The sequence below is a fragment of the Polypterus senegalus genome, chromosome 16 (assembly GCF_016835505.1).
Source record: "Polypterus senegalus isolate Bchr_013 chromosome 16, ASM1683550v1, whole genome shotgun sequence".
Lineage (NCBI taxonomy): Eukaryota > Metazoa > Chordata > Cladistia > Polypteriformes > Polypteridae > Polypterus > Polypterus senegalus.
Genome location: NC_053169.1, coordinates 25135510 through 25148768, shown reverse-complemented (window position 1 = coordinate 25148768; position 13259 = coordinate 25135510). Strand labels below are relative to the sequence as shown.

Sequence of the window (13259 nt, the reverse complement as noted above, 5' to 3'; positions counted from 1 at the left end):
ATTTTACTGTAGGTAGCAGGTGTTTTTCTTGGAATGCTGTGTTCTTTTTCCTCCATGCATAACGCCCCTTGTTGTGCCCAAATAACTCAATTTTAGTTTCATCAGTCCACAGCACCTTATTCCAAAATGAAGCTGGCTTGTCCAAATGTGCTTGAGCAGACCTCAAGCGGCTCTGTTTGTGCTTCCTCTGCATCACTCTCGCATACAGCATCTCCTTGTGTGAAGTGCGCCGAATGGTTGAGTGATGCACAGTGACTCCATCTGCTGCAAGATGATGTTGTAGGTCTTTGGTGCTGGTCTGTGGGTTGACTCTGACTGTTCTCACCATTCGTCGCTTCTGTCTATCCGAAATCTTTCTTGGTCTGCCACTCGAGCCTTAACTTGAACTGAGCCTGTGGTCTTCCATTTCCTCAATATGTTCCTAACTGTGGAAACAGACAGCTTAATCTCTGGGACAGCTTTCTGTATCCGTCCCCTAATCCATGATGGTGAACAATCTTTGTCTTCAGGTCATTTGAGAGTTGTTTTGTGACCCCCATGTTGCTACTCTTAAGGAGGAGGGAAATTTACAATTGACCCCCTTAAATACTCTTTCTCATTATAGGATTCACCTGTGTATGTAGGTCAGGGGTCACTGAGCTTACCAAGCCAATTTGAGTTCCAATAATTAGTTCTAAAAGTTTTGGAATCAATAAAATGACAACGGTGCCCAAATTTATGCACCTGCCTGATTTTGTTTGAACAATTATTGCACACTTTCTGTAAATCAAATAAACTTCATTTCACTTCTGAAATATCACTGTGTGTGTCTCCTATATGGTATATTTAACTGACATTTTTTATCGTGACAACCAACGATTTATGCAGGAAAATAATGACTATTAACAAGGTTGCCCAAACTTTTGCATCCCACTGTAAATGAAAGACCTGTGTGTATGTGTGTGTGCATGTATTGAGCAGTCCGTTCTCCTCACGCTCAACCACAGCCACTAGATGGCACTTGCATGCACTTCACTTCTCACTACAAAATACTTGTATGCAGCAAACACTGCCGTGCAACAATGACATCGTATTAATGACACAGATGAAAATACACAACACTAAAAAAGCAAACGCCACAGCTCAGAAATGTGCAAGTGAAACACCTCAGCAAGAGAGGGAAAGGCTTTCACTGCAAACATTGTTTATCTGGACGTATTTTCTCAAGACCAAGATTAAGAGGACTCATATTCCAGTGATATGGCTAAGATATGGTATCACCAGTGTCTTCTTACAAAAGCCAGTGAGGCAGCAAGCACAAGGTGAGGTCATGTCTTCTGCTGACGCCTCTCCGGGTTCATTGCTAGGGAGTCCTCAGGTTGTTTTTTCTCCTGAAGACCACATGCAGCTAGGAATAAATAAACAAAGCAACTTGCATAACAAAGTTAACTATAACTTTTAATGTCAAATACAATTTTTTTTTTAAATAATCAAAACTTGAAATTTAATATTTAGGATTTTTTTCAGTCTCTTTATTGCGTATCACAGCAGCTCATGTCTACATTTTCTGAGGGCAAAGTCCTCTATGAAGTCATCACACAATGGCTTCTATTAAAAGTCTGAGATGATGCTGATGGCAGCCAAGCTGCTTATACTGTATGTTCTTGTGCCATTGATGACCTCAGGAAATGTCTTGAGCTTTTGAAAACTGGTAACTCAGATGGTTGCTACAATCCAGAGGGCAACCCACATATTTGGACTTCAATGGTGTCTAATAATAATAATAATAATAATGGCCCAGGGTATTAAACTCTTTCATTCTTTGTTACATGATACAGCCAACATTACCATTTGTGACCTGTGTGGTGGATGGCTGGGGACCCTACCCAGCCAGGATGCCTGGAAGGGACCAGGAGAAAGACAATACCTCCCGTGGGCACCAAGAGGGCAGCCGCCCTGGTTCACATGGGGACCACGATATCAGAGCTTAGAACCTCAACCGTGTTGGGACCCATGGTCACTACCAGGGGGTGCCCAGGGGATTATAGAGCCTTGGATTGCTACACTGCTTCCACATTCAGTAGTGTTGCCGGGAGAGATTCCAGGTGCTCATGCTGCACTTCCACCACACCAGGAAGTGCTGCCAGAAGATCATCATGATGCACCTGGAGCACATCCGGGGTATTATAAATGGCGCCGCCTCACTCTAGTAGCTGAGCTGGAGTCGGGAGGCAGAGGACGGAGCTTGCGAGTGGAGGAGTGAGGGCAGCAATAGAAAAAAGAGAGAAAGAAAGGACAGAGTATTTGCCTGATTTGAGCATGGTGAGGTGCTATACATTGCAAGGAATTATTAAACGTGTGTGTTTTTGGACATTTGGTGACTGTCTGTACAGGGGCTGAAATACCACACCTGTGATACAAAAACAAAAGCAACAATTTTGATACTACTACCACTATTACTTATAATAATAAAGATAATAACATAAAGCACATCAACTACTACTGTTACCACTAATAATAATACATACTAATTCTACTACAACCAATTAATGTAATATAAAAAATACCACTACTACTACTAATATTATATAATTATTACTATTAATAATATGTAAAACATCTCTATTTCTACTATTAATATTATATAAATACTTCTACTACTAATAATAATAATACATAAATGCTACTACTACTAATAATAATAATATATAAAATGCCACTTTAACAACTACTAATATACGTATACAGTTAATGTTACTCAGTTGGACACTGCAACATCAGATAATATCTGTTAAACACTCGATATTAAAACTTTTATACCACTAATTTTATGTAACATGTGAAAAGCATGCCTCCGGACACAGACAGACAGACAGATACCAGAATGTCCAAAATGTACACGTTTATTAATTTCATAGCACCACAATGCCAACTGTCTCAATTTTTTTATTCTCTTTCTCTCAGTGACCTCCACTCCCCTCCTCGCAAGCTTCGTCTCCTTCCTCCCAACTCCGGCTCCTCTTCTGGAGGGAGGCGGCCCCTTTTATAATGACCCGGATGGGCTCCAGGTGCTCCGTCTGATGATACTTCCTGGTGTGGCGGAAGTATCAGGAGAGCACCCGGAAGCACTCCGGGTGCCCCTGGGATTTTTTCTAGCAGCACTTCCTGGTATGGCAGAAGTGCTGCCATCCAGGGTTCCAACAACATCCGGGCGCCCCCTGGCAGTGACTCCGTCTTCACACAGGGTTCAGCTTCACAGTACAGAGAGGCCTCCCTCCTGCTTTCCAGGGAAAGTATTGTCCCATTTCCAGTCCCCTGCCTCTTCCGGCATCCCGGCGGGGCAACGTTCCTGGGTGTCTATGGCACTGCCTAGCTGAAGTCCGTAGGACAAAGCGGCCTGTCCCACGAGGGCTGGTACATTCTGAGGCAGGGGGTCGGCATAGTGCAGTCCACGGTCCTGTTCTGCAAAATAAGCAAAAGGTGTGGAGACGCTGTACTGACACCCACTCCAGGTATCCTCTGTACTGCCATATGAACAGTGTCTACACGTGTGCCCAATGCCGTGGCACTCGTAACACCGCCGCCCTCTTAATGCCCCATCCCTAGGGACATTAAAACAATCGGGATATCTCTGCTCCACCTCTCTTTCAGCCAGGTTTGGGGCTTCTCTCCACACCCATGGAGAGTGCTCTTTCAACGTACGTGAGCTCTCAGGCTCACGTTTCCGTCTTTCTACAGGGCCTCCCTTTAGTTTGGGGTGCTATAACAGCCTGGATCCCTTTATGGAACAAAGAGGGACCCTGTTCTGCTTGCACTCCTTTCGATCAGGTTACGAGTGCTGCAGCTTCCTGGAGGGGGGCGGTCTGCATGCCGACACATACTAGCCGGCACCTCCCCCATGCCTCAGCTCCCACTGCATGCTCGATACTCGTCCCCCGATCTATGGTATGACGCCCTGCTACTTGAGTCCCACGTTTTGGCTCCCCTCTTTCCTTTCCGGTACCGGTAGTACTCACCTGTACCGTATCAACGCTCTGGCTGAAGAATCCTACGTCATACTTTTCCCCCCCCACTCCTTTATGGTCATTAGGGAAGTCTCTGTTTTCTTCTCCAGCCCGTCAGTCACCTCTCTCATTAAGCGCAGGACCTGCAAGAGCAACTGTACGGGCCGAAGGGCTTCCTCCAGCTCCTGTACAGCCGCCAGCAATAACAAAACATCAGCCAATGGTGGACTTACAGTTCGCTCGTTCCTCCTGTCCGGATGTGAGCCATGGAGCTCCTGCGCATGCTCCGTTGGGACCGTGTCCATTCCAGGATTGACGTTTGTTAGTCCCGCCCTCGGCCACTCACCAGTGGGTACACAACACACTCCATCCAATCCCGTGCCTGTCTTTGGGAGGGACTTCCAGTCCTCCAGTGCTCGCTCCACCCTTTAAGAGGACTTGGTCGGGGAAGAGTCTTTGGGTAGTTTCTGCCCCGCAGCCCTTCTGCAGTCAGTAGTGACTCCTCTTCATCTCCCGTTGCTGTCTCGCCATCACTCCATGGGTCGGCATACTTTGGCCACAGAAGCGGATCCGGGCATTCCCCTTTCTATAAAGCAAAACCAGGGAACAGCAGGGCAAGCCCCGCTAGGCATATCGCCCTTATGTGCGAGACTAACCCCCTAGATCCGTCATCCCGAACGTGCTGCAGCCGGGTGGCCTCTTCCGCTGCTCCGCCAACCCATGCGTCCTCAAAGACGATGCTTGGCCCAGGCGGCGCTACCTTCAGGGTGCGTTTACCCTTCTTCTTCCCCATCGAGCTAACCGTCTGTTAGGCATGGACCTCCGCAAGCATCTTGTCGAGCTGTTGACCCAGGTATGCGTGCCGCGATGTGTGTGCGTCTTCGTCTACTGTGTGGGCTGCCTTCACAAAATTATTTTTAAAGCGGGGTCCCCACCTTATAGCAGGCGGAGGGCCCCACATTGGGCATCATTGTGAAAAGCATGCTTCTGGACACAGACAGACAGACAGACACCAGAATGTCCAAAATGCACATGTTTATTAATTTCACAACACCACAATGCCAACAGTCTCAGTCTTTTTCTCTTTCTCTCAATGACCTCCACTTCCCCCCTCACAAGCTTCGTCTCCTTCCTCCCAACTCTGGCTCCTCTTCTGCAGGGAGGCAGCCCCTTTTATAATGACCTGGATGGGCTCCAGGTGCTCCGTCTGACGATGTTTCATTCATTCATCCTACAGAAGGAAAAGAAAAGAGTACAGAAATCTAAAACTAGATCAGGACAGCTGACAATCTTACAATTGAACAGGCCAGATCTTACAGTGGTGGTAAACAGCTGCCCTGACATTATATACTGAGTTGGTTATCCCCTATGGTGTAATGTAGCTGTCATTTTAGATTTCTGAAATGATATAAGAATGCTAGTCTAACAATAAAAATTGAAACACAATAAATAATAAATAACTCAAAAGCAGTACAAAATGCCCTCGACCAGCTGATGCATCTGATATCAATAAGCATCAAAAGCTAGTTTACTGTTCAAATTAATTTCAAATGGTTTTAGAAAATGTTATATTTTTAGGCAAATTCAGGCATAAGAAGGAGTAGTCCTTGATGTTCTCTTGGATGTTGTAGGATCCAAAATTGGGCTTCTGTGCTGGAAACAGCAAGTTCATAAACTGGATCATTATATGGATGGATATCAGTCAAGGTTTTTATCAGAAAATTGGACATGTTAAACTAAGTGAATGATTTCTATAAGGTTTAAGGTTCTTCTATTCAGCTGTTTCTATAAAACAACCTTGAACTTATTGCTTTTTATCTTTGTAATTGTTCTAAAATACCAGGCAAATGGAGAAAGCATTTGAAACATTAGATAAATTACCATTTCCTTCTGCTTGTGCTAATAAATAAAATGTCAGTATTTCTGTTCAGCTAACCAAAGTTCACCAGTAGCCAATGAATTGCACTTTGAATATTGAAGAGTTCTGCCAATCACAGATCGACCAAAATTATTGTGATGTATTTCAGAGACTGCCACCATTTAGGGATGCAGACAGTCTTTGACTACCAACGATATATTGAATTTGCTCGAGTTTGTGAATTTAATGGCCAGAAGCATATTTGCAGTCGAAAGAAGGTAAGAAACTTTACATTTCTTTCACATTTATTTATTTATAATTTATAATGTATGATTAGAAAAATTTAGATTGTGGATACCTAGAGGTATGTCCCCATCACTTTTTTAAATTGTCACAGACATATTATCAATTAGCTGTATAAATTTTCAAGAGACCCCCTCATATCAAGCACACAAAATAATAATTGGTATCTCAGCATTTTTTAAGGGCATCAATATACTGTATTCAGTTCTCAAGGTATTTTTAGTCACTTTGATTAGAATTGTATAAATTATTGTAAATCCAGACTTAAAATTCCCATCTCAAAGTAGAATTTATTTCTGTCACGTTCACACTGCCTAACTCTAACTCTTTAAAAGAAAATTTACCCCTCTGTATATAAACATGAATGTAATATGTACTGATCCCCAGTGAATGCTTTTTTGTGAAGCTCCCACAGGTTCTGGATCCACCAACTGAGCAGGTGATCTTATGATAAACTAATTTGTGTTTTTTTAAACAATTATAGTGTGTTGACAGTCTTCCCTCTGAATGTGTGTAGGATTGGGCGGTCAACTAGTCAAATGTTGCAAATTAATGTGTTTTCAATTTCTGCAAATGATCTACTTCAGGAGGCTTTTAACTTGTATGAACTGTTCTCCATTCGCAAATCGCTCTTCAAGAGAGCTTGTCACCACAAAACAACAAAAATTATTGAGCACATGTAAGTTATGAGAATTTGTACTTAATGTTACTATTACAAAGATTGTTTAAAGAGTAAAAATGCATGTCTGTTATATCAGAGTGACACTCTGCCTTTCCAGACCAGTTACTGTTTGGTCTCCTAACTCATCACCATATTAAGTGAGTGATTAATTTCAGTTTGTTTCATTAAATTTGTCTCGTTTCAGTGATGCCAATGAGAATTTGCTCCAACATTCTGCATAGTCTTAGGGTGATGAATTATGTGTTAGTCAGCATTTATCTATTGTAGTTCTCTCTTCTAATTTGGTTTGAAAAAAAGAAATCTTTCTGTGTAAATAAAATTGAACTGGAATGTGAGCCAACCCGTCAGCTTGTGAATATCATTCAGTGGTCAGGGAAACATAAAAAAAGGAAGAAAACAGAACTAGAATTTATTCATGAAATATTATTTATTTTACTTAGTTAATTCTTATTTATTCATGTTACAAACCCATTCATTTAGTGTATTATATCTACCAACCATACCCATTTACTGTAGTATTTAAGAATTTGATGATCACATTTGTACTTACAAAAGCAGCAGAGACATGTCCTCTGTATGTTCACATCTGGCAGCCAGTGTTATTAAAATTATTTTAGAGTAGTTTTATTAGTAATGTGAAGTAAATCATAAAGTCTAAACTGTTCATTCTTTTTGATAGGATTTGTGAAGCTCTAGTGTTAGCTGATCCAGTTCTGGAACTTTCAGACAGCATTAACATATGGAGAAATACCAGACTCTTACAGGTAGGAGGACCAATAAAGGATGGGCACTGTCTTTAGAGCTGTAGCCTCACAGCTCCAGTCGTTGTCTGTGTGGTCTGTACATCCTCTGCATGTCCTGTTTTTGTCCTAAACACATGCTGGTTAACGTGATTGGTATGTGTAAGTGTGTCCTGTATGAGACATGGGTGCTGCTGGGATGGACTGCAGCTTCCACATATTTAAATATTTAAATATTTTCCCCACAAAATAACAGTGATCAGGACATGGAAGCATGCATGATTGGAGGACAGAATAAATATCTTTTTTGCTTTGTTAAAAATTTGCCATTTGGTCATCTCCAGGTGTTCAATTTTTTGTGTTTGTTTATTTAGATGTCAGTGGTTGTAAAAGTCAGAAAATGATAAGCAATGAATGGATGCTACTTTTAAAACAACCACACTTTAATGATTTTCTAAATGAATACCCCACACACTTTTTTCACACATATAAAATTCTATTTTACCTAAAACATTTTCCAGTAAAGTCTGATATGTGTATGTGTATGTTTATTTTCAAACCCTGTTCTTATTACAGAAGGGTTAAAGTTTATTCAGTAGCTAATGTATAAGGCAAGAACCAGCCCTTGCCAGGAAGCCAGTTCATTCCCACACCTCACACTCACTCCTACTGGCCAGTCGCCTTTGAAAGAGATAGAAAGAGCTGAAGCTGGCAAGAGAAGGACATGCAAATACCACCTGTGGTGACCAGGCTAACAACTGACCTCTGTTTTGGGATGCAGGAGTCTTACCATCGGGCCACTATGTGACAGTGCAAAGATATTAATCATGAAGATTTGGGGATTAATAATAAGGAAGTTCTGAGACTGGTTTGTGGTCATTGCTGCAGGGATTCCTGTAGCTTGTTTCAACTGTGTCAGGAAAATTTGGGTTAAAAATTTTATGTAGTACCTTGACCTTTCACACTATGACAAATTTATGGATTATCTTTACATTTCACAGATAATGTCTACTATGAAATACTGTTTTACAAAGGCGAAGAAAATGACATGAAAAAGGCCAAAGAAATCTTACAGAGGATTGAAAAAAGACAGCTGTATAAGATGGTGACTGAAGTTCTCCTTGACCAAGATGGAACGGTAATCACAGCATGCAATGCAATGCACAATGGTCACTAAAACAACCAAGTAAAGCAATGATAGTTTGCAGTGGCTTTCTGTTTCTGAAAATGCCAGTATTTGCTGTAGTTGGCCTGATAGATGGTAGATAAAAAACATGAAAAGGTATTTCACTCTCCTGTTCTTACCAAACTGTTTTCTATCTATTTCATTCATCAATCCATTAATCCTTTGATGGTAGCATCACCAAAGTACCATTTTATGCTCTGTTTTTGGATGGTCACCTCCACTTTGTGACCCTTTTGAAGGCCATACTGTTTACTATTACTATGCTAGTTTCCATTCCTGTGAAATTTTGAGTCATTTTGTCTCACTTATAGAAGATGGTGGCCTACAGCCTCCAATATCTCAGTATTGGATCTTCCTCAAAAAAACCTTCATGGTGTTAGTGAGGGCCAGCCCTCACTGACTTAGTATAAACGTTTGATTTAGCATTTTGGTTTTGATAAAATGATAAAAAAAAATATCTTATTATGGTCTTTTCAACTGAGGCTTCTCCTTTGATTGTGATTCATCTGCTTCAGCCCGGTGTCTGTCCAGCTCCAATTTATTTTCTCAGCCTCCCAAAATTAACAAAGATCACCTGTCTTTTTAAAGGTGTTCATTACAATCAGTCAACAAAATACTGTAAGAATAATTAGGGGCTAAAATGATTAGGGACCTATTTAACAATTAAACAAGCAATTGTCAGAACAAAAACTTGAGAGGCCATATATATTTTTATATATATATACCAAATACCACTGACTCACTCATCACGAAATCTCCCGAACCATGAGAACTTGGGACTTGAAATTTGGAATGTAGATTACCCGTGGCCAATAAGTGCTTGCTAAGAAACGGTTTTAAAACGTTTTGTGGTCCAAGTGCGTTCTGTCTGTATGTCTGTCCACTTTTCACGGGAGAATTACTTAACGATTTAGATCTGGTTGTTTACTATAATTTGCTTGAACTGTTCGGTTGATTTTGTGACTTCTCTCATTGACCTAAGTACCAGAGTTTGCTTGCAGTACTGATGTATTTATGCAAATCCAAGAGAGTGGCTGTGGGCCCAAAGCAGGGGGGCGGGGCCTTCCTCATTCACTCGGCAGCTTCTGTCCGAGTTGGTCTACGTCTCGCCACTTGTTGGAGTGCATCTTGCTTCTGCTTAGCTAGCGATAGCTGTTTGTTTATTGATTTTTAAAGTTTTCCCTGTTTCACTACTAGTGGGTGGAGCCATGGGGTTACGGCTAGTCTATATATAAAACACTTTAAGTTGTCAAGTCATTTAGTTATGTCTATGCAGATTAGTTTACTATACAATTCTGCCATCTATAAAAAAAGTGCTCTATTCTTTAAATGTATTTATCTAAACTAATAAAAGGCTCAGGGATAAACTAGTGTTTGGCACAAACTCAGCGAAAGTGCGAGAGAAACTTTTAAATGCCGGGTCTGAGCTAACATTAAATAAAGCCGTGGACATCGCAAAATTGCACGAGATAGCGCAAGCACAGCTGAGAAACTTGCATGTACTCCGAGCGGCTCACGTGAACTGACTGTGAACGCAGTACACAGAGAACAAGCAAGATCGCCAAAGAGTGCTGAACAAAAAACGCATTACACAATTGAGAAGGCAGCAAAAGAATATGAAACAAGTGACGCATACAAGCAAGTGCAGCTACTGCGGAAACAAAGCACTTTGTAAACCGTAAGTTTAAATTAAGTTTATAGACAGGCTGCCGCTGGCGTTTGTCACGCGAGATGCAAGTTTAATGAGAAGACGCGGGGTATAAATGAGACTTTGGATCACTTTGTAACGGAGTTAAAATTGCTGGTGAAGGACTGTGTTTATGCAAACGAAGATGAGATGGTCAGGGATAGAATAGTGTTTGGCACAAACTCAGCAAAAGTGCGAGAGAAACTTTTAAGTGCCTGGTCTGAGTTAACATTAAATAATTGCTGGTGAAGGACTGAGCTTATGCAAACGAATAGGAAAGCAAGGTGTAATGCTTAACTTTAAATTAAGTTCATAGACACACTGCCGCTTGCATTTGTTATGCCTAAGGTGAATGCGATATTCGCAAGATACAAGTTTACTGAGAGGACGCAGGGTATAAACAAGACTTTTGATCACTTTGTAACTGAGTTAAAATTGCTGGTGAAGGACTGTGCTTATACAAACGAATAGAAAGCAAATGTTACGTTATTTTTAAAATGTTTCCTTTTCTTTTTTATAACTTCTTTAACACACTTCTTCTCCGCTGCGAAGCGCGGGTATTTTGCTAGCTATTAATAAAAATAAATGACTGTATAGGAATTATTTATCAAATGCAGTGACTTTAATCCTTTATAGTTAGTCCTTAAGTTTAGAATTGATCATATAGTTGAGTTGGCAGTTGACTCATTTTTGCTGTGTTATACAGCACCTCTGGGTTGTGTTTTGTGGCATAATCACACTGTTCTAAATGCTTTTAAATGAAGTCAACTTGATTGACCAATCTAAATTAGTCATGGCTTTGATATGAAGCTGATGTCTTCATTTCATCCCTTATCACTGCTTTTGTACTGTCTCCACTGTATAGGAGAGTGTATTATAATGGGGTTGATATTTTGAATAGGAGTTTTAACCAGAGTATCACTGAACACATTGTGACCATTCCTACTGTTATATTTGTCTCACCTGTTGTCAAGTATAATTTGGAAATCAAACAACCAATTGTGAACAAATTTGACAGTCCTATCACAATCCTGAAATGTTTGAACACTACTTTTTTTGTAAAATATTTTACGTGAAATTATCTCAGTGAAAATTTGTGACAAAAATGTCTTTTCGTTATTTTCAAGGGTGACCAAAAATTAGAAGAGTTGAAACAGATGGCTTTCGACATGTTTATTTTTCAGGTAAATATGTGATTCAGATATGACATGCTACTTGAAATTCTTGACCCTTCCTGAGCAACTGAAGAACTCCTAACATGTCTCTTGGAGACAATATGTTACAAACATTGCTTTTTATTTTATTTTAAAGGATAAAAAAAAATTATTTAAGCTGAAAAAACACTTGACAGAGAAGGTCCCAGACATGTTTGTTTTTCAGGTAAATATGTGATTGGTATATTTACAGTATTTGTTTGAAATGCTGTTGTGTTCTTTTTTGAGCAACTGAGGAAGCGATTAATCACCACCTAGAAGTCCTGACATGTCTCTCAGTGGCAATCTGTGGCAAACATTTGTTTTTATTTTCAAGGATAAGAAAGAAGAAATTTATAAGCACTTGACAGAGCCATTCTCAGACATGTTAAATTCTAAGGTAAATATGTGATTGGGATATCTTCAGTGTTTGTGTTAAATTCTTGACACTTTTTAAGCAACTGAAGAAGTAATTAAATCACCACCTAGAATTCTCGACATGTCTCTCAGCAATAAATTGTGATAAACATGGCTTTTTGTTGTTATTTTCAAGGATGAAAAGAAATCAAAAGAGGCGAAGGATTACATGAAACAGGTCTATGAAATATTTACTCATCAGGTAAATATGTGATTGGGATATTTATATTGAGAAATTCTTGACCCTTTTTGAACAACTGAATAAGTCCTTAAATCCCCGACCATAAATCCTGACACATCTCTTGGCAATAATTTGTGACAAGTGTTGCTTTTTGATGTTATTTTGAAGGATAAAAAAATATTAGAAGACATGAAAAATTACTTGACAGAGGTCTCAGACACGTTTATTGCACAGGTAAATATGTGAGTTGGACATTTACAGAATTAGTTTGTAAATCTTCACCCTTTTTGAACAATTGAAGAAGTTGTTAAATCAACACATAAAAGTCCTGATGTGTCTCTTGTTGAACATTCCTGACAAATATTTGTTTTTGTTTCCAAGGATAAACACAAAATAGAAGAGATTAAAAAATACTTGACAGACAAGATCTCAGGTGTTTTTATTTTTCAGGTAAATATGTGATTGGTATAATTACAGTATTTCTTATTTGAAATCATTGACCTTTTCTAAGCAACTGAAAAAGTCATTAAATCAACACCTAAAAGTCCTGACGTGTTTCTCTGTGATAATTTGTGACAAAAATTGCTTTTTGTTTTTATTTTTAAGGATGAAGAAAAGCACAATCAGTTGACAGAGATGATCTCCAAGATTAATCCTGAGGTACATACAGTATATGAATTGGGATACTTACACGACTTTGTTTAAAATGTTTTTATGAAATTATTTTTGAACACCTGGAGAAGTCATTAAATCACCTGTCCTGACATGTCTCTCAGAGGTAATTTGTGGCAAGCATAGTGTGAAATTAACCCCCCAAGGATGACAGGAATAGTTCAATCAATCCGTCTTTATTCAGTCACAGATGAGTATGTGGATTCCACATTGCAATGCAGAAGAGCAAAGTTCCTCTGTGTCACTGGACTTTTAATAATATTCCTAGCTCCCCTTCCCCTTACTTATCAATAAGCACAATATGTTTGTCTAAGCATTTCATCTTACATTGCATGCATTGGCTAACCGTTGCTATTT

At 39.8% G+C, this 13259-nt stretch overlaps 1 protein-coding gene across 3 annotated transcripts in view; it reads left to right on the top strand.

Annotated features, from left to right (window-relative positions):
- Positions 1–13259, top strand: part of LOC120516704 (deoxynucleoside triphosphate triphosphohydrolase SAMHD1-like) — a 58781-nt gene that overhangs the window by 32268 nt on the left and 13254 nt on the right. For 2 of the 3 annotated variants that reach the window (XM_039738578.1, XM_039738579.1), the window contains exons 1-9: positions 7548–7590; positions 8568–8704; positions 11567–11623; positions 11751–11819; positions 11970–12032; positions 12186–12251; positions 12399–12464; positions 12612–12680; positions 12837–12890. In XM_039738578.1, the coding sequence (XP_039594512.1) occupies positions 7566–7590; positions 8568–8704; positions 11567–11623; positions 11751–11819; positions 11970–12032; positions 12186–12251; positions 12399–12464; positions 12612–12680; positions 12837–12890 (606 nt within the window). In that variant the 5' untranslated portion in view covers positions 7548–7565. Of the gene's footprint in view, positions 1–6010; positions 6120–6731; positions 6824–7505; positions 7591–8567; positions 8705–11566; positions 11625–11750; positions 11820–11969; positions 12033–12185; positions 12252–12398; positions 12465–12611; positions 12681–12836; positions 12891–13259 lie in introns of those variants that run through there. The other variant, XR_005630892.1, reaches the window with a different exon arrangement.